The sequence below is a fragment of the Antedon mediterranea genome, chromosome 2 (genome assembly GCF_964355755.1).
Source record: "Antedon mediterranea chromosome 2, ecAntMedi1.1, whole genome shotgun sequence".
In the NCBI taxonomy this organism is placed as follows: domain Eukaryota; kingdom Metazoa; phylum Echinodermata; class Crinoidea; order Comatulida; family Antedonidae; genus Antedon; species Antedon mediterranea.
The window spans coordinates 17,532,889-17,555,283 of NC_092671.1; the positions used below are offsets into that span (position 1 = coordinate 17,532,889).

Here is a 22,395-nt window from a genome sequence, read left to right on the forward strand (position 1 = left end):
GTAAGTTTTCCTTTATCATAATAGTGCGCTTTCACAACGAGACAGTAGATAAATTTTCCTTTATCATAATAGTGCGCTTTTACAACGAGACAGTCAATGAAAGGGATGGTAATTTTACAGTGTGATGGTTGTACAAATCAATTTCAAGACCCAAACTATGATTGTCAGCCTCCTCCTAGACACATAGTTTTATGGACGTGTTTTTTAGAAGTTTCTTACGAGGAGAATCAAAGAAAATTCACAGTCTACATATACTTTATAATATGCATGTATATATGATGTTTTGGTTAAATTTGTAACAACTAAAAATAAAAAAAATGGCTACCACGTGCATTAGCTTTGGTTGAAAAACTTTCAAAATTATGTCATAAACTTAACTCTGTTTATCAGACTGAATGGTAAATTGAACGATAATGAACGGATGAATGGAACAGAATTTACTGGGCTTATATCCGTGTGCACAGATTAATATTTTGTATAAATTACCGTGTCAATGTGAAAGCTGACATATTCACTTATTTCTACCAGTATAAATTATCGTTATTTTTTACATAGGTCCAAATAATGTGATATTATTTCAACGTGAAGATAATGACTTGTCAGAACTTCCAGCCAAGATGTTACTGTACTATGATGCAAGGGCATGTAGGAATGGAGTATGTTCAGATTTGGCACCAAACCATTTATACCAAGGCCGGTTGAATGGCCACAGTTGTGCCACATGGGATCTAAAGGTATGTGCTAATGACATATTTTTTAGGCCATGTACAAAACATGCACCTGCCGTGTCTAGGCTCTTGTAAAATAAAATCAGATTTATTTTAGTAAAAATGTGTATTCATCACAAATATTTTCTCCTCCTGAAGATGATCAAAGCATACTGATAGAAATGTTGAGAAACTCAACAGTTCTTTTCAGAACTAATATACTTGGTGAACCGCAAACTTTATATAAAAAAGAAGCAAAGCACTCAGAAACTGAGTAAAATACTTGGCTAAATATCAGGGAAAACTATATTCGGATAGAGATATTTCGGTCCATGTTAAAAGAATACAGAGGTGTGCTATTTAAAATCTCATATGGAATATACAGGTAACTCAGATCTTAATATAATATGCTTTTAAATATTATTTTCCAGGAAGTGATTAACTGCATAGGCGGTGTTCAAGTCTTGTTCCCAATTTTAGAGATGGCAACATCTGAAGACAATATACTGTTGGAACCAATGACTCCTCTTACACCTGAAAGAACAATAAGTGCTGATGGATGGGAGGTGCTGCAGTCTCCTGGAGAAACTGGTGAGTCATGAGTAATTTTTTTGTGGATAAAATAGATTATAATTGTCAAATATAGTACTAAATATAAATACAGAGCAGGTAATATTAACAAAGTAAATTAATATTAGATAGTTTGGGCAAATTCATTTATACGCATACGTACCCGTGTCAAACACATGTAAGCGATTTAATTTGGCCAAAATTATTTTTGTGATGAATACACGTATAGTTTAGGCAAATTCATTTATACGCATACGTACCCATGTCAAACACATGTAAGCGATAAGTTTGATAATAGCTTTTTTAATTTGGCCAAAATCATTTTTGTGATGAATACACGTTTACACAAACAAACATACACAAACCTAGCCTGAGCCTATCTAGCCTAGGCTACAGCAGGCCTAGCCAATATTTTTAATTCTCTGTCATCTTTTTGAATCATTTTTATACTAAAACTCTGAATTTTCTTGAATAATTTATTTTTAAGTTTTGCTGGTAAAATGTTATCTGTGCTGTGTTTAACAACTTAATATTCAACAAATATATCTTAAACGTGTGAAATGCATTCGAAACACATCACAAATCGATATCATGTATGGTACACATAATGTGTGACGTAGTATGTAAGATTTACCCATACGTATATGAATACAGAGGTTGCCCAAACTGTAATTAACACATGTTGCGTGTTGATTTTCTTTTTTTAGATCTTGCATTAGAACAGAATCAAGTGGCTTGTTTTCTAACCCTTATTAAGAACATATGTGTTGGACATCCCATTAACCAGGATATGTTACATCAGTGCCAGGGAATTCCAACAATAGGAATGCTTCTACAAAAGGTATTATGGTGATTTTTTTGGTGATGATATTGATGTTGTGGATAATAGTGTACCAGTAGTACATTTAAATATTATAAAGATAATTTATGATTAAGAAATCTGACCAGTAAACAGGATGTTGGTTCCCAGACAGAGGTTACATATGGCCATACTGCGTTAAAACACTGGTTCTCGTCAGATCACCAAAGTTAAGCATCGTTGGGCCGGTTGCTTTTTGGATGGCAGACCGTCTAAGAATTGCGTTGGGTGCTGTATATATCGGAGAGTGATGGTGTAATGATAATTTCAGACTAGCATGTGATAGGCATGCGTTTAAGCCTATCTGTACCATACTGATTGCATCGTTAGGCAAGATGTTTTAGTCAATCAATCAATCAATCAATCGTTCGATTTATATAGCGCCATTCCAACATTCATTGCTCATGGCGCTGTAAAAAAAAAATCAGAAAAGGTGAGTTTTGAGTAGTGACTTAAAGTGACTCAATAATGATGTGTGTTTAATGTTCAAGGGTAGGTGGTTCCAGAGCCTAGGTCCAGCAACACTGAAAGTCCGATCTCCCCAACTATGTTTGCTCCTTGGAATGCCCAGTAGCACCTGATGACTAGATCTTGGTTCTCGCTTTCCCTTCTTGACTGTCAACAATTAGTGTTATTGCCTCGTTCTCCGGATGGGATGTAAAGGTTTTGGTTTTTTGTACAGTACATATAGTGCATGTTAAAGAACTTGTTCACTCTGTGAAAAGAGTAGGGTATCGTCTCCTGGTGTGCTGTTCTGGTAGGCACTGCACTTCTGGCTGCCGTGGATTCGCAGAGGGCCTAATCAGAATTTCCTCAGTTTCTAGTTGAGGGACAGAATAAATTTCTTTTACCTTTACAGTAAGAACAGGAGAAAGAAATAATACATTAACAAAGCAAGGTGTACATATAGTATGAATGTTGTACATACATGTTGACATTTATTATAAATACAGTAGTAAAGGTTTTTATTAAAAGATCTTATACCTGATAAATAATCTATATGTATTATTATTATTCAGATGGATTTTGTAACAAGTTATTGGATTATTCCATTTAATAAAAGAAGCCCTATATATAAAATGGAATAACCCATCTCTTCACAAACAAATAACTTACAGTTGTCTTTATCTTACTTACAAAATCCATCTGAATATTATTATTATATACATTGTATTTACAGGTGGATCCACGATTAATCGATGTCCATGTTCTAATGGCCATACAGACATTTTTAGAATACATATCGGATGGCAACTCAGTGTTATCAAAGAGTACATACCAGCATCTGCTATTTGACTTCAGAATATGGAGCAAAAGTGATTTCACAGTTAGGATAGGTAGGTTGATGCAAGCGTGGAGGCAGTGGCAATAATAATTGTGATTATCTATAATAAGTTTAATGATAATGGAGTAAGTGAGTTGGCCGAGTGGTTAAGACAGTGGAACCTAATCCTTATGGCAAGGGGTCAAGGCTCACTTGCTCCATGGTTCTGATGGTAAAACGCTGTAGTTGGCAGGTAGTTGAAAAGTGCATTGAGACGTTGTTGTTTGTGGAATGCACTATATAAATGATGATGAAATATATTTAACTGTTTTGGATTTTGGATTATTATGACGGTTTAGGTAACAACAAATAACAATGCAAATGTTGTTTTCTCTTAGCTCATATTCAGTATTTGTCCACTGTCATTAAAGATGACCACAAATACTTCCATCAGAAGTTTGGAGTGAGTTATATATTGGATGTCATCAGAACATACTACAGGTATTGCTAGTGTTATTACAAATATTGGAATTTTTCATAATGACATTAAGATTTGAGACAGCATGCCCTTTAGAAGAGCAGTTTTGTTAATATAAAGGCTACCCTACTCAAAGAAATGCTGTATCTTTGTATGTTTATTTTTCTGATCGCCAAATCATGTCCTACTGAGACTTAGTAACAAGATTAATAATAATGAATCTTTATATACCACAACCAAATGAATTTCCCCAGAGTTTGAGATAATAAAGTTTCATGAATTGATTATGGGTTACTGATTAAATTGATTTAATTCTGATTTATGGTAATAATGATTATAATAATAACTTTGATTAGTCCAAAGTATAATAAACGTAAATGCTGCGAGATACTTTTTACTACGAAGTGTTTTTATCATGAGAATAGACCCTGTCTTAAGTTTGACAAAAAAGTGTGATGTGCCCAAATATGGAAGTGATATACCAAAATATGGAAGTGATATGATGTCATCATGTCCATATATGGGCACATCACATTTTTTTGTCACATAAAGTTTGATTTGTAGGCAGAGCTTTAAACAAGATTCTAACCCAATATTTGCTGTGTGTACAACTAATACTTTACATTTATAATAATATTTTTGTTAATCAGCGATTTTGGTCCAGAAGATATATCAAGAGAGGATTCCAAGACGATACGAGCTGCCCTCTTTGGTTTGATCAAATATTACGTATCCAAAGGAAACAGTATTTCAAAGGAAGAATTGTGTTCCATTCTAGCTTTTATAGCTACTGCCCCATGTGAACAACTGGTAAGACATTTATTTTATGCTAGCTACAAATTGCTATAAATACACATTTATACGGCCCGGTATGGCACCTGAACTGTTTAATTTATTGGCATCTGTAGTGTATACAACTCACTCTATCAACACCAATGTTTGTTTGTGTATTTTATTTAATAAACACCATTGATAACATTGTAGACTATTCATGGAAAGCTGAAAACTTGACATAATTGTTTATATCATTTCTTGTAAACACTTGCACCAGGGTGCCTCTCCTATTTAAAAACCCCTCTGGATGGAGGCAGTTCAAATGTAGTCTTTCCCAGTGCAATTCCGATCATTTGGATACCATGGTTATGGATACATGCAATAACAATTGTATTCAAACGTATGTGCATGTGCAAGTTTTGTCAACTACCAACTTGATTATTCATGTAAATAATATCTATATTTTAAATATTACACTTGCACTGATGAAGGGCTAGTGTTGCCTAAAAGTTCTTCTAATTTTTCTGGCTGTTTTACATTATCGTTTTTATTTAGCTCTTTCTTATTTTATTTTCTCCATTGAGATCCAGCCACTGACACCCACAGCATTGTCATTTTTCAGTAATTTGGATTTATATAAATATTACATTAATATTGCCATTTTTTTCTCAGAAAAATGAAGCAATTGATACCTTATATTCACTGCTCCATAGTACCTCAGCAGGAGATCAACTGATGCTGTTAATGTTTGAGGAAGGTATTGGAGAATTGCTATATGCCTTACTTGTAGACAAAGACCACTCGGATGCTCTTAGGGTCAGGGTGTTTAAGGTAAGTAAAAATGTCTCCCAAATTTTTAGGAATCCCCAGACGCTTTATTCTCATCTGGTAAACTACAGAAGCAAAGTGTACTTGTTTTTGGTTCAACTATTAAGGAATACAGTAGTACCCCTTATTTGGGACACCCTATTTAGAGGACATCCCTATTAGCGGGACACTTTCCCATGAAATGAACAAGAGGCAATACACCACTGCAAACCTCTATTCAGAGGACACCTCCAAGTGTTTTGCAATTTGATGTATATCTTTTAATAGCTGTTTTATTGTTTTAACTAAGCCAAGGAAAGTGTATTTCCATTTTAAATGGACCAATAACATTTCTGTAATCTAATAAGAAATCATTTTATAGAAAATGGCTGTTTTACCTTTTATACATTAAGATCTTAACTGCATTGTTGAAGACGGCAAGAGTTAACGAGAAGACTAAAAGTAGAATACGTCTAACTGAAGTAGGTCATGCTGGCCTGATAATGTTAATGGAATCAATTCCTATGAGTATGCCCATTGCTAAAAACCTTGTGGAGCAAGTCACAGGTTAGTATTTGTTACAGGAGGAGTGGAGTTGTGGCTTGGTGGTTATGAAGCTTGGCTACCACTCCAAGGGTCCTGGGTTCAAGTCCCATCACAACTCCGGACAAAGACTCCCAAAGACTTGTAATAAGACTTTGTTTATGCAGAACATCTTGTGTATATGTTTGTCTTGTGAACCTCTGAGGGTCCCTAATGATCAGCAATTGCTGGATGGATGGATCACCCTCATGAAAATATGGTAAAAAAACAATATGAAAAGGGGGAAGACAGGCTCTTAGCCATATTAGTGTTTCTTGACAACTTATTTTGTGGTATTTGTTGTTTTTAGCATTAAAGAATTTGATTTGATACAATGTTCAGGAAATTTCTGCAGTTACTAATAATATAATAATGATATAGCGCCATTCCGATCGTCACACTGTGGACTTAGATGTTACACTTTTCAACTACATGCTTCTCGCCTAAGCTTAAGATAGGCTGTGTCAACTACTGTAGTACACCAGGGAACCCCTTATTGTCTCGAAAGATGTACTAGGTTCTTTAAAGTGCACACAAGCATTTTGTGTAAACTGGACCTACACTTTATACTTAAGTTCTACTTTTAGAACCATTTAGATATGTACCTTTATGAATTGTATTTCATTTAATTCACCTATTATTTCTTCATTCAGATGAAAAACTGACATGTAGTGAACCAAACTTCAGCGGATTGATTGCTGCATTGCAGTTGGTCCAAAAAGGAAATGTACTTATAAAACTAGAGGCAACTACACAACTACTTCATATTCTGTATACAAACAAAGCCTGTAGGTCAGACATAGCCAAGGAAACAGGCTGGCAAGACGTCATCACCAAACTATATGCAAAATCTGGTCAAATTGAAATCAAATGCGAAGACATTGATGACGTTGACCTATTAGATTTCACAGATGATGATGTTTCAGATAATAAGTCACGCGTGTCCGTCACCAGCGAAAACCTCAGTACAGAAAAATCTTCAAATCAAACTAAAGATCTACTAGATACAGGGTTGAGCAGTAACATCTCTAGCGCTCATAATTCCGTACCAGAGCTTTCAGAAATATCTTCAATATCAAGTGATAACCGGTTGGCACCACCTAAAGCCGAGTCGGTCCAGTATGATTCAGAATACGTTGAAGTTGGTTCACGTAGTGGTAGCTTCCAAACTGAGGACGCAATGCTTTCCATGTTTTACAATCAAAGGTTTAATAAGCCTTTAAGGAAGTCAGACTTACGGCTGTCCTTACAGAGCGAGGAGGATGAAGATGAAGATTATTCTGAAGACGATTCAGAAGTTGATAAAACTGGACAAGTTTTGGCTGACACAATAACAGAAATTCTCTTTCATGTTCTTTGGAATGGCTTTCAAGGATCATCAGAGGAGGTCTGGTGTGTAAGTACCTCACATATATAATTAATTATCATATGTTGAAACAACAATTGAGATCAAAGTCAAATGGCTACAGTGGCATATCGCTAGGGTAAAAGGTCTCTGGTTTAGCACTCCAAAGGGGCCTTCTCATACTCTAGGGCCATAAGCTCTAAAGCTCTAAAGCTCCCAATAGACCCAAGCATTCCAAACACATAATTTAAGTTTATTTAATACAGGAACGTGGCCAGGTCTTTGTCTGTATTAACCAATTGATGGAGAAATGTGATCTCATTCGTCCTGGTATTGTCATAAAACGGAACCTCATAGAGAAGATGTTAGAGGGCGCTGTCAATAATGCTAAGCATGGAAATCTAGACAGTGCAACTGAAATGGAGAACGGATTAAGACTTGTAAAACTTGTGCAAGATTTTCTGTTTGGGGAAGATGGAGAAAGTCCAAACGCTTGGAGTGAAAAGGTATTTTGTTGACTTATTTATGTTATCTGTTTTAGTTAACAATGTTATAGATAAAACAATACATTTTCCCCATTCAATAAACAATATTATAGTGGCCATACAGTACCTACAGGTAGTCTCATTCCCTTAATGCATATTTTCTATATTAAGTTATGATACAAATATGATAGAGAATTTGATTAAATTTTACAATATACAGTACTGGTTTTTGTATATGATATGATATATGTATTATTTATTGTACATCACTGAACTGCTTTTTTGCTGGGTAATTCCTTCAATTGTTTCTAAATTTTTGATTTTGATGTTGTATTGAATTTTTTTCCAATTTGTTCAGAAATAATAACGACAAAAATAGAACACAAGGATACATAAAATATATACAAAAAGTTACAAGCTTATAATAAACTTTATTATTATTTCCATCTAGTCTACATAGTAAAGTAGAAAAATTCCACACATTTAACATTTCTAATGATAAGATTAGGATTATGGCCAAGAAACATGTTCAGGCATTCCGCTATTTTACAAAAATGGTATAAAAACACCTGTTTTACGTTAAAGTCTAAACACATTAAAATCGTTGGCTATAGGAGAGTGCAAAGGCTTTGGCACTACAACTAATGAAATAATTATAGATTATGTATTTTTATTATTATTGTTGTTATAGCTTCGTCAGTAATAGAAAGGATAGACAAATGTTTAGGTTCAGATTAAATTGGGAATGATTTTAGACCAAAAATAATTATTAGATAGTACTTAGTATTTCCTACTATAGGATGAATCATATACTGTACATTTAATTAGGTTATGTTGTTTGCTATGAATTAACAAAGAATTTGGCCCTACGGTTTAAGTACAAACTATTGTAGACTTTTTACAGCATCTCTGTTGTGAGCATTTTTCCACCTCTTCACATCACATTTTTACCTGCTTTATCATCTAATACACTGTAAAAGACATCAACTCCAAACGCCTGTGGATGGTTAGTGTGACATTCTTTTAGGTCTGTACTGGTTTGTGGAATATTAGAAGTGTCATAGCCAATTGTGTCTCTGTTTCTTTGGTAATATATAGCAGCTAGTGCTTTGTTTTGATGTTTCTTCTTTAGTAGATAAAGTAGTACAACTACAATAATCCCAAATATGGTAGTTGATGTTGCTAATAGTATAGTTGTTAGGTAAACATCTTTTCTTCCTTGATTGTTGTTTTGAGAACTTTTGGTTTGAGGTTGGACCTCTAATATTACTGTGTTGCACCGATTGTCTCCGGCACCGACATACAAATCTGAAATACAGTAAAAGAATATGCCATCTCCAGGTAAGAAACCGGTTAAAGTCTGACTAAATCTTATTGCAGTACTATTAACAATATGGGACTGTATATTGTTATATCTTCCTTGGATCCATCCACTTGTGATTTCTTGTTTTTTTCTATTAATTTTACATGTGATCTGTACTTCCTGTTCCTCTACAATCTTTGGGAAAGGTTCACAGTTAACAATCCAAAAAGATTTCTTCTGTTGAAGGAATCAAATAATGTTTATTCTCAAAATCTTGACATGTGTATATTCCTACATTTTGTTGTGAATTTAAATTCATAAACAGGTTACAGTTCACTGTCTTATTGTTATCAGGATATTTTCCATCAATTTGCCCTATAAACTGTTTACTGGATGGGCATATTGCTGCTAGATAGGTATATGATCTATCAGTTGTAGAATACAACCATCCAACTGTATGTTCTGCATTAGCATTACTGACATCAAACAGACAAACTGCTACAAGAATGAGAAAATAGATTATCTGGTCATATTGCATAAATGTGTTGATGTAGTGATGAATCTCCAGTTGGAATTGTAGAAAACAATTCATGATGTGTATTTTGTATAACTTTTCATTAACATAAATTTGTAGTTCTGGTTTATAAACTGATACAAAATGAAATATTAATTCCTTATTTGTCAAAATGTACAATTAATATATTTGGCAATATTTATTAACAAAGTTTTGCATATTATAAGTGGCTAATAGCCTAATTATCAAAATGCAGCAAATTTTTCTTTTTTAATAATGAAACCACATCAATTATATAAAATACATTCTGTAAAATGTTTTATAAATAAAGTTTTGTTGTTATTGCATATTATACGTGGCTAATAGCCTAATTATTAAAATGCAGCAAATCTTTCTTTTCCAATAATGAATCCACATTAAATTATATTCTGGAAAATGTTTTATACCTGTAGGTCTTTAGGCAACGAAATTGCAGTTATAGTAGCTCATTATTTGCTTCATAGCACAATCCATGCCAAGCAATTAGATACACTCCATAACACTGGTCAGTATGTCCAGAAGACTGGCCAGTGTTTTCCAGAAGATTGGTCAGTATGTCCAGTATGCTAAATACATAGGAAAGTTTAAATCAGTATAAAAAGTTGCAAAGTGTACATCTTTTATAGACTAATGGTACTGTTTTAAACTTTGACATTAACCCAAATATGAAAGTTGATGTTGCTAATACTGGCCAGTGTTTTCCAGAAGATTGGTCAGTATGTCCAGTATGCTAAATACATGGGGAAAAAAAATCAGTATATCAAAAATAAATTTAATACAGAACATGTTATATATAAGTTGTGCACTTTACTTATACTGTTGTGTAAATGGTGAAGATGAGAAAAATCAATTAGAGTGGATACAATTTCCTCTTCTGTATTTAATCTACCTTACCAATTATTAGGTCACATGGTTAACTCTGTCCAATCACAACATTATGGTAGAACAGCATTATAGTTCTCTTTATTAGGTGATTATATACTTTATTAGCGCCCTGCAATGGTAAACTATTGACAATCAATTGAGGGTGGACCTTTAATATTACTCTGTAGCACTGATAGGCTTTTCCATTGCCGAACATTTCTGAAACACAGTAAGGTGGTGTATGGCATGTTGTGCAGGTTGGGGAAGACCGGCAATATTGTCACAAAATGTATTCATGAATTTGCTCTTGCATCCAATCTACATGGTAGATGGATGAAGCTATTGTTGTTAAAATATATATCTGTATAATATAATTTATCATTATTTCTACTTAAACCACTTTCCCCAATTTAGAGTTAAATTTCTTGAGAGATAAATACTGATTTTTACCTTAACAGCACACGTCTGCATGCCTATTTTTGTTTTCTTTGAAAGTTCATCAATGGCCCTGTTTCTGCTGCCAAAAATATACCGTATATATACGGTATATTTTATATACGGTATATTTTTTGGCAGCAGAACCGAGTCTCATAAAAATTATACAGTATATATGCGGTATATATACCGCATAAATATCTCCATCGTTTGTGGATATTATACGGTATATTCCAAAATATACCGTATATTTCGTACCCCGTTTCTGCTGCACTCAAAATTTACCGTATATGTGACCCGACCCATGACACGAGGTCAAAAACTAACAGAGCGTGACGCGTTTGTTTGGTTTTTCTGCTGCATTGACACACACGTGTATAAGCAAGCAACAGATTAAAATATCACTGTGGACTGAAGAAATAACTATTTTTGCAATTAAATTGTGGGGAGAAGCGAAGGTTGGGGGGAGACTGCATGGCAACAGAAGAGATACCGAGATTTACAAAAGTATCTCAAACAAAATAAAAGCAGATTATCGGCAAACACCGTCGTCGTCTTTGCATAAATCTAGTCAATGCCCATTCTACATTTCTAGATTGTTTGTGCGATGTAAATTCGTTGCCACTTCTGCTCATTAGATTTAAAATAGAAAGCAATGCTACGACGTTTTGAGAAACCATCATTGTTTTGTTTTTGTCATGTAACCTCACTACACGAGACTCTAGGTCAATCCATACTTCCGTCTCACAAAATGTGCATTTTGGGTAATGAAAGCCAACTTTTTTACAGCCCACCAACGAATGTGCAGTGGAAACGGTGCACAAATTTCATATACGATATATTTATACGGTATATTTGGGATTGGCCGCAGAAACAGGGCCAATGAAATAGAAACTACTACAGTCATAACATTCATTAGTAAAGAGTATTTCTTCTTTTTACCTGTTGTGTGCATTTAGAAACTTCTATTGCCCTTGACCTCACTACATTTGTCTGTTTGCTTTTAATGTTCATCAATGACATAAAAACTACAGTCATAACATTAAAAACATTTAATATATATGTATAATTACAATATATAATAGATTTACATTGCTATTTTTTACTTAAGATAGTTGTGATATCTTCTTAAACATATATACTACTATGATAATTGCCAGAGATTATTTACATTTCCTTTTCTACTCAAAACCACCTTCCCCATACTTTCTGGTTTTCAGGTATTTCGGATTTGAGAGTGTAGGATTACCGTACTCAAAAAGTTATTACCAAAATGAAACCACAGATAGTCAAGGACCACTCCATTAAATTTTGTAGGCAATCCGGACCAGGATCCCGATTCTGGACCACTTTTAGTATTATTTTCGGACCTGCTAGTGTTAAAAGATAGGAGGAGAGAATTTTCAAAAGCTGGCGAGCAGTCTTAAAGTAAAAATAAACTGAAACTGCATTTTCTCAAGAACTACTTGTCCAAAAATCTTAATTTTTGTACAAGAGGCAAGAGTTATAATTAACTAAATAATAATTTCAAAACATAATTTGTTTTTTTTGTAAAGGTTTTTGATAGTTATGCCAGCGCTTTGTAATGGTAAACTATTGACAATCAATCGAGGGTGGACCTTTAATATTACTTTGTAGCACTGATAGGATTTTCTATTGCCGAACATTTCTGAAACACAGTAAAAGAATATACCATCTCCATGTAGGAAACCAGTCAAAAGATGACTTATTTCGGTACTATGTACACTGTGTGATTGTTTTGTATTGTACCTTCCTTGGATCCATCGCTTCTTGTTTTTTGTTTTGTTTGCAAACAATTTAAAGGAATACAAATAGGTAATCAAAATATAATGTTCCGAAAGTATGAAGACATAAAAAAGGTGAAAAAAAATCACAAATATAAATGCACAAGAAGATGCAAGGCTGGTAAAAACTTTATTGATATTGTCCATAGTCTATATAGCAGCAGAAAAGGTAGGAAATTCCAAAATATTAACATGCATTCCAAATTCATATCTAGTGATTATTAAAAACAGTAGTTGAAAGTAATATGTACATATAACATTGTTAATTAAGAAAACCCAAACAGCAACAGGCTGAAATATATAATATGTACAAACAATAACATTGACACAAACTTTAAGCTCTGTCTACACTATAAAACTTTATCAATATCATATGTGACAAAAAATGTGATGTGCCCATATATGGACATGATGCTTTTGTATTACTACCATATTTGGGCATATCACTTTTTTTCAAACTAGTTTAATAGTGTAGACAGAGTTTTACATTATATTCACAAATGAAGATTGCAATATGTTTAGAATTAATGTTCTTTGCCTCTTGTGTTAATATATATATATATATATATATATATAAACACAACAGGCATAGAAATAAATTCCAAACCACCCGGTGATACACTGAAAATTATTTAATTAATTTTTGAAACGATAAAGATGAGGAAATCTGGGAGAATGAGAAAAAGTCGCCCCAACCGAGACTCGAACTCGGACCGCCTGCTTGATATGCAGTTGCCCTAACCATAGACCACTGGGGCTTTCATGGTATTGTTCTTTAACTCGATCGGATAACGACCCTTTAACATTCTCGGCGTGGTACGGTCGGAACACAACTAGTCCTCTGTTCGTTATATATAATTATCAAATATATATATATATATATATATATATATATTTGATAATTATATATAACGAAAATGGTGTATGTACTGTATATTGGGAACGTGTGATACACATACAAGTTTGGTAAAACCATCTAAAAGCCCACAGATTCTCTGTGCCATTCACATTTCATGTCAATACATACTTTAAGCAAGGCAATCTAACAACAGGACACTGAGCTTGCCTTGCCAAGACAGGAACAGTCCTTTGATCTTATGTCTGGCTGCTACAAATAGCAACATTACTGCTATAAGTACAGATACTGCTAATGTTTATGAAGACTCAAGTACAAAATATTGTGGATTTTCAGCATCATTGTTATAAGCATTTGTACACCTCTTGCTTGGTATCACTGTGTCATCAATGACATGGTCAGCTATGTCATCTATAGTATAGTACACATCATCATCATCATCTGCCCTGCTCTGTAAGTTATCAGATGTATCCCTCTCTCTTACATCTGTATTTGCCTGTGGAACATTAATTGAATTGTCATACACACTTGCATACTCCCTATTTCTTTCATAACGGACAGCATTTAATGGTTTGTTGTGATGTTTCCTTTTGAGGAGGTACAATAGTAGCAATATCACTGTAAACCCCAATATGGTAGTTAATGTTGCCAATGGTAGGGCGGTTGTATTGATTCCTTGATTCTTGTTTTGAGATGCAGATTTCCGGGGAGTTGTCTTAGGTGGCTTGTGTGTAGTTTTTTCGGAGATTTCCTTTTTCCTATGATGACTCTGTGTCCATGTGCAAGGTAATTCATAGACAATAAATTCCACCTCATCTGAGATGTTCTTAGCATCAGTAATCACTATACACTTTACAGTGTGATGACCTGCTGGTAAATTATTAAAACATCTTTCATCTTTTACCTGGTTCTTGTTGACAAGTGTCTCTCCATTTAAGGTCCAACTGTGAATTTTCTTATCACCAGAACCACCTTCTACATGGCACTTGAAGCAATTCAATTTTTTTTCTTGTGTTCGATTTTGCAACCTTTTGATTTTTACGAATAATTGAGGATAAACCTTTAATATTTCTGTGTTGCATCGGCGATATTTTTTTAAATGCTCGAAAACACAGTAAAAGAATATGCCATCTCCAGGTAGAAAACCAGTTAAAGTCTGAGCAAAAGTACTTGTTACATTGTGTGACTGTATTATGCTATATCTTCCTTGGATCCATCCAGTTGTGATTATCGTGTTGTTTCTGTTAATCTTGCATGTGATTTGTACTTCTTCTCTCTCTATAATGTTTTCAAAATGTTCACATGTAACAATCCAAAACGAATGTGGGTCTTTTTGAACAACATCAGCAGAAGGAACCAGATAATGTTTATTATCATCATCTTGACATGTGTGTAGTCCTACCTTTTGTTGTACATTATAATAATATATACCTAGATTACAGTTGACTGTATTGTTGTTATCAGGATATTTCCCATCAATTTGTCCTACAAACTGTTTACTTAATGGTAGTATTGCTGGATCATAGCTATATGATGTATTAGGCTTAAAAAACCATCCTATTGTAATATTTGTATGTTGAGCATCATTGACATCCAAAAGAAAAACTATTGCTACAGTGATGAGAAAAAGAGATAACCTTGTCATGTTGTATCAAATGTTCATTAATTTGATATGAAAAATCTCCAAATGTTATTGTACAAAATAAAACCTCTTGCACTCTGTATATCTCTTTTCTACAGGAATATTCAATCTTTAAAGAAACTTGATAATAGTTCTAGTTATAGTTCTGGTTTTGAAACTGAAAATTACAAACTGTCACGACTATATATATACCCAATATTCTGGGACAAAGGTTGTTATTGCATAGCATGACCAATAGCCTATAAACATTGACATAATCAAAATGTAAAACTATACAATTTTATAAAAGTATTCAAACAAAACATAATCTTATAATGCAATATACCATTTTATCATATATATTTATATTATATCGAATCTCTTTTTAATACTAAATATCAATCTTTATATCGTTTTAGCTCTGTAATATAAATTTTCTCTGTATACATGTTTGTTTTATCTAGATTTCAACACAATATTGTAATATCACTTAAATATTCATTGAAAATAGATAGATAGACATATATACTGTAACCATTCACCATATTGTTTATCATTGCAATAAAAGTGGGTTGCCCCCACAAAAGAGAAAAAAAACCATTGACATATATTCAATAATGAAACTGTATAAAAATAAATATTATATTTTATATAGAAAATGTTGTTATAAGTTGTGCCCTTTACTACTACTGCTGTGTAAATGGTGAAGATGAGAAAATCATTGAGAGTGGATCAAATGTCCTCTTCTGCTTGATATTTAAACACCCTACCAATAGATCACATGGTTAACTCTGTTCAATCACAACATTGTAGAACAGCATTATAGTTCTCTTGATTATATACTTTAAAAAGTGATATATATTTTGAAATTGGGATATATATGTAAAACCCCATATGAACAATGTTGTACATAGCTGATGATCATACACTGCCACAGCCAGATCACTTTTGTTTTCTTATTTTACATTAATTCAAGTATACATGGATATTCACCATCATTTCCCTTTTGTTTGGTAAACAGTTTTACATTTGTTAAATTACAGCACAGTGTCAGAATAATAATAATTCTCTGCTTTGTCATCTAATTGATGGTAAACCACCTCATCACTGGTCTGTGTATTTTCATATATTCCTTGTTCTCTCCCTTCTTCACTGGATTGTTCAACATCTGGGTTTCTTTGACAATGCACAGCAGCTAATGGATTGTTCTTGTCATGTTTTCTCTTTAGTAGATAGAGTAGTAAAAGTACCATAACCCCAAATATGCCAGTAGTTGATGTTGCCAATAGTATGGTTGTTATGTCAGAGCTTTGAGATGGTAAATCATTAACAATATATTCCACCTCATCTGAGATATTCATAGAGTCAGTACTCACTATACACTTGATAGTGTGATGACCTCCTGGTAAATTGTTAAAACATCTTTCATTTTTTACCTGGTTCTTGTCAACAAATCCTTCTCTATTTAAGGTCCAACTGTAAATTTTCTTATCATTAGAACCACCTTCTACATGGCACTTGAAGCAATTTGAATTATCAAGGTCATGTGTTTCATTTAGCAACTTTTTGATTTTTACAATCAATCGAGGGTGGACCTTTAATATTACTCTGTAGCACTGATAGGCTTTTCCATTGATTAACATTTCTGAAACACAGTAAAAGAATATACCATCTCCATGTAGGAAACCAGTCAAAAGATGACTTATTTCAATACTATGTACACTATGTGATTGTATTGTATTGTACCTTCCTTGAATCCATCCTGTTGTAATTTCTGTAATGTTTCTCTTAGAGTTAATTTTATATGTGATGTTAACTTCTTCTCCTTCTATAATGTATGGAGAATGTTCACATGTAACATTCCAAGATGATTCAGGTGATAATCCAACAACTTTCGTTGAAGAAACCACATAATGTTTATTCTCCTTATCTTGACATGTGTATATTCCTGTATCTTCTTGTCCATTAAAAGATATAAAAAGCAGACAATTATCGTTAGTAGGAGGTTTACCAAACTGTTTTGTTGGTTGTATTGCTACACCATGGGTGTATGATGTATCAGATGTATAATTGAGCCAGCCAACAGTACCTTCTGCACTAGCATTACTCACATCCAACAGGCAAACCACTGTTACAGCGATGAGATATAGAGTTGACTTGCTCATATTGTATTCTCAAGTTATCACGTAAAAGTTTAAGATGTTTCAACCTAATATTAATATACTTTATGATCTTTTTGTTTTTTTATCTGAATTGCACAACAACAATCATGGTAATATCACAACAACTAAAATCATTTAAATCAATCAGTAGCATGCTTTCGATTGAGAAACTAAAACCTCAACTAATTTTTTTTTGTATCTTGTCAGTTTATTTCGGTTATGATTATTTCCTCCTGTCTAATATTGTATGTTTAGTGTAAAGTTATTTTATTAAATTATAATTATTATATTTTTTTATTTTGTTGAAGGTGCCATAGATCTTTTAGACAACCTTGGTATTTTATTTGGGAAAGAAACTTAATATACAACGATATCACAGGCCAGTCTGAGATTTCTAATTACTTTTATGATTAAAGATAATATGGATGTAATATATTTATAAAGAAAAACTACCATTATTATCCAATATCCATATACAGAGGTTAATTGCATGGATATGGGCAATAGTCTACTTGCATCGAAATACAGCATACATTTATTCAATAATGAAACAGTATCAAAATTAAACCAAAAAATGTTTTATTTAGGGTCAAATCTGTTTGTAATTCTCCTTAATTTTAAGCTTGACAGTTCCTATACTTGGCTGATGATTAGCAGCACATTAACAAAGTACAGTCAGTGTTTGCTTATTGTGATTCAAGTACAAAATAATGTGGATTTTGGGCATCATTTCCATCATCATCATCTTTGTTGTACAAGTTTGTACATCTCTTGTTTGCCATCACAGTGAATGACACAACATAGTCATTTTCTGCTTCCTCATCTATTGTATAGTAGACATCATCAGTGGTGTGTTCATTCTCAGAAGTTTCTTGCACTCTCATTCCAGCACTTGTTTGTGTAACATCTCTGTTTCTTTGATAGTACACAGCAGGTAGTGGTTTGGTGTGATGTTTTTTTTTTAATAGATAAAGTAGCACTATTATTATAAACCCAAATATGGTAGTTGACATTGCTAATAGTATGGTTGTTATGCCAACATCTTTAAACATTCCTTGATTGTTGTTTTCAGATTCAGGTCTGTGTGTCATGTGTGTAGTTTTCTCAGATGCTTTCTTTGTTCCTGTTATTGCAATACTTGTGTTATCCATTTGGGTCATAGTGGTCTTTTTGGTCTGTGTGTCTGTTGACAGGACATCATTGACTGTTAAAAGTTGATGGCTTGTTGGTTGTGTGCAAGGTAATTCATAGACAATAAATTCCATCTCAGTTTTCTTAGGTGCTTTCTTTGTCCCTTTTATTGCAATGCCTGTGTTATCCAGTTGAGGCATAGTGGTCTTTTTGGTCTGTGTGTCCATTGACAAGAAATCATTGACTGTTAAAACCTGATGGCTTGATGGTTGTGTGCAAGGTAATTCATTGACAATACATTCCACCTCATCTGAGATATTTATACCATCAGTACTCACTATACATTTAACAGTGTGATGACCTGCTGGTAAATTATTAAAACATCTTTCATCTTTTACGTGGTTCTTGTCTGTAAATCTCTCTCCATTTAAGGTCCAATTGTACACTTTCTTATCACCAGAACCACCTTCTACATGGCACTTGAAGCAGTTTGAATTCTCATAGTCTCCATTTAAGGTCCAATTGTACACTTTCTTATCACCAGAACCACCTTCTACATGGCACTTGAAGCAGTTTGAATTCTCATAGTCTCCATTTAAGGTCCAATTGTACACTTTCTTATCACCAGAACAACCTTCTACATGGCACTTGAAGCAGTTTGAATTCTCATAGTCTCCATTTAAGGTCTAATTGTACACTTTCTTATCACCAGAACAACCTTCTACATGGCACTTGAAGCAGTTTGAATTCTCATAGTCTCCATTTAAGGTCCAATTGTACACTTTCTTATCACCAGAACAACCTTCTACATGGCACTTGAAGCAGTTTGAATTCTCATAGTCTCCATTTAAGGTCCAATTGTACACTTTCTTATCACCAGAACCACCTTCTACATGGCACTTGAAGCAGTTTGAATTCTCATAGTCTCCATTTAAGGTCCAATTGTACACTTTCTTATCACCAGAACAACCTTCTACATGGCACTTGAAGCAGTTTGAATTCTCATAGTCTCCATTTAAGGTCCAATTGTACACTTTCTTATCACCAGAACAACCTTCTACATGGCACTTGAAGCAGTTTGAATTCTCATAGTCTCCATTTAAGGTCCAATTGTACACTTTCTTATCACCAGAACCACCTTCTACATGGCACTTGAAGCAGTTTGAATTCTCATAGTCTCCATTTAAGGTCCAATTGTACACTTTCTTATCACCAGAACCACCTTCTACATGGCACTTGAAGCAGTTTGAATTCTCATAGTCTCCATTTAAGGTCCAATTGTACACTTTCTTATCACCAGAACAACCTTCTACATGGCACTTGAAGCAGTTTGAATTCTCATAGTCTCCATTTAAGGTCTAATTGTACACTTTCTTATCACCAGAACAACCTTCTACATGGCACTTGAAGCAGTTTGAATTCTCATAGTCTCCATTTAAGGTCCAATTGTACACTTTCTTATCACCAGAACCACCTTCTACATGGCACTTGAAGCAGTTTGAATTCTCATAGTCTCCATTTAAGGTCCAATTGTACACTTTCTTATCACCAGAACCACCTTCTACATGGCACTTGAAGCAGTTTGAATTCTCATAGTCTCCATTTAAGGTCCAATTGTACACTTTCTTATCACCAGAACAACCTTCTACATGGCACTTGAAGCAGTTTGAATTCTCATAGTCTCCATTTAAGGTCCAATTGTACACTTTCTTATCACCAGAACCACCTTCTACATGGCACTTGAAGCAGTTTGAATTCTCATAGTCTCCATTTAAGGTCCAATTGTACACTTTCTTATCACCAGAACAACCTTCTACATGGCACTTGAAGCAGTTTGAATTCTCATAGTCTCCATTTAAGGTCCAATTGTACACTTTCTTATCACCAGAACCACCTTCTACATGGCATTTGAAGCAGTTTGAATTCTCATAGTCTCCATTTAAGGTCCAATTGTACACTTTCTTATCACCAGAACAACCTTCTACATGGCACTTGAAGCAGTTTGAATTCTCATAGTCTCCATTTAAGGTCCAATTGTACACTTTCTTATCACCAGAACAACCTTCTACATGGCACTTGAAGCAGTTTGAATTCTCATAGTCTCCATTTAAGGTCCAATTGTACACTTTCTTATCACCAGAACCACCTTCTACATGGCACTTGAAGCAGTTTGAATTCTCATAGTCTTCATTTTTCAATCTTATGATTTTCACAATTAATCGAGGGTGAACTATTAATTAGTACTGTGTGGCATCGAAAGTCTGTGTTATTAAATAAAATGTTTAAAACACAGTAAAAGAATATACCATCTCCAGGTGTAAAACCAGTCAAAGTATGATTAAAACGTATTACAGTACCTGTGCTATGTACACCATGTGACTCTATAATGTTATATCTTCCTTGGATCCATCCAGTTGTGATTTGTGTGTTTGTCAAACTTGTAGAATTCAATTTGCATTTTATGTTAACATCTTCTCCCTCTATGATTTGTGCAAAAGGTTTACAGTTAACTTTCCAAAAAGATTTAGGTGTCGTCTGAGCAACTTCAGCCGAAGACAACAAATAATGCTTATTTCTATTATTACATGCATATATTCCCTTATTCTGTAGTACATTAAAAGATATCAACAGTTTACATTCAACTGGATTAAATCTAGTAGGATGATTTCCAGACTTTTCATTTGGTGATACTATTGCTACAGAATGCAAATATGATGTATCTGTATTATACCACCAGCCAACAGTACCTTCTATAATTGCATTACTAACATTGAACATATAAGTCACTGCTATAAAGATGAGAACAAGAGATAATTTTGTCATCTTGTACATCAACTACTAAGATCTTTGATGTTAATATAGTAAATCATAAACTGTAATTGTATTTTATATAATTGAATCCTACAATAAAAAATAAATATGACAATTTCACAACAAGGAAGCATAACTTAATATATTGTATTTGTTTTATTTTCGGTTTATAAACAATAACTACAGTAAACTAGATTTTGTTTTCATTAATTCTATCTTATTTCCTTTCATTTTCTATTCAAAATGTTATGGTATTAACTGTTTGCTAACATTTTGCTCCAAATATATCTGTGTAGTTAGTTTATTTTAGTTGATTTTGGGTAAATGACATGAACTTGTCTATAAAAAAAAACTACCATTTTTGTTATAAAAAAATGTAAATTAATAAATAGATAGATATATTTTAAGGTGTTTTAATGTTAAGGTGCCATTTTTTTCGACATCCTTGGTATGCTATAAATAATTGCATCCTACAAAAAAATAAATGTGAAAGAAAGTCATAACCTGAGATAAATGTTTTCAGTTTATAAACAAACAACTAAACTAGATTTTGTTTTTCATTATTTCTATCTTATTTCCTTCAATTTTCTATTAGACATTATATAATATTATTCATTGTTTGCTAAAATGTTGCTCCTAACAAATGTATGCTATATTATGTGGGGTCAGTTTATTTACAAATGTATGCTATATTATGTGGGGTCAGTTTATTTACAAATGTATGCTATATTATGTGGGGTCGGTCAGTTTATTTACAAATGTATGCTGTATTATGTGGGGTCAGTTTATTTACAAATGTATGCTATATTATGTGGGGTCAGTTTATTTACAAATGTATGCTATATTATGTGGGGTCAGTTTATTTACAAATGTTGCTGTATTATGTGGGGTCAGTTTATTTTTGTTTGATTTTTTGTAAATTACATAATATGAATTCTTGCAACAACAACAAAAAACTACTACTTTACCATTCTTGTTTTTAA

At 33.4% G+C, this 22,395-nt stretch overlaps 1 protein-coding gene across 1 annotated transcript in view; it reads left to right on the forward strand.

Moving 5' to 3' along the window:
* LOC140040614 (neurobeachin-like protein 1) overlaps positions 1 to 22,395 on the forward strand; it is a 59,553-nt gene that overhangs the window by 15,556 nt on the left and 21,602 nt on the right. The window contains exons 14-23 of the mRNA XM_072086678.1: positions 556 to 734; positions 1,139 to 1,298; positions 1,985 to 2,118; positions 3,317 to 3,473; positions 3,799 to 3,901; positions 4,529 to 4,688; positions 5,325 to 5,483; positions 5,873 to 6,026; positions 6,695 to 7,437; positions 7,653 to 7,892. Of these exons, the coding sequence (XP_071942779.1) occupies positions 556 to 734; positions 1,139 to 1,298; positions 1,985 to 2,118; positions 3,317 to 3,473; positions 3,799 to 3,901; positions 4,529 to 4,688; positions 5,325 to 5,483; positions 5,873 to 6,026; positions 6,695 to 7,437; positions 7,653 to 7,892 (2,189 nt within the window). The remainder of the gene's footprint in view (positions 1 to 555; positions 735 to 1,138; positions 1,299 to 1,984; positions 2,119 to 3,316; positions 3,474 to 3,798; positions 3,902 to 4,528; positions 4,689 to 5,324; positions 5,484 to 5,872; positions 6,027 to 6,694; positions 7,438 to 7,652; positions 7,893 to 22,395) is intronic.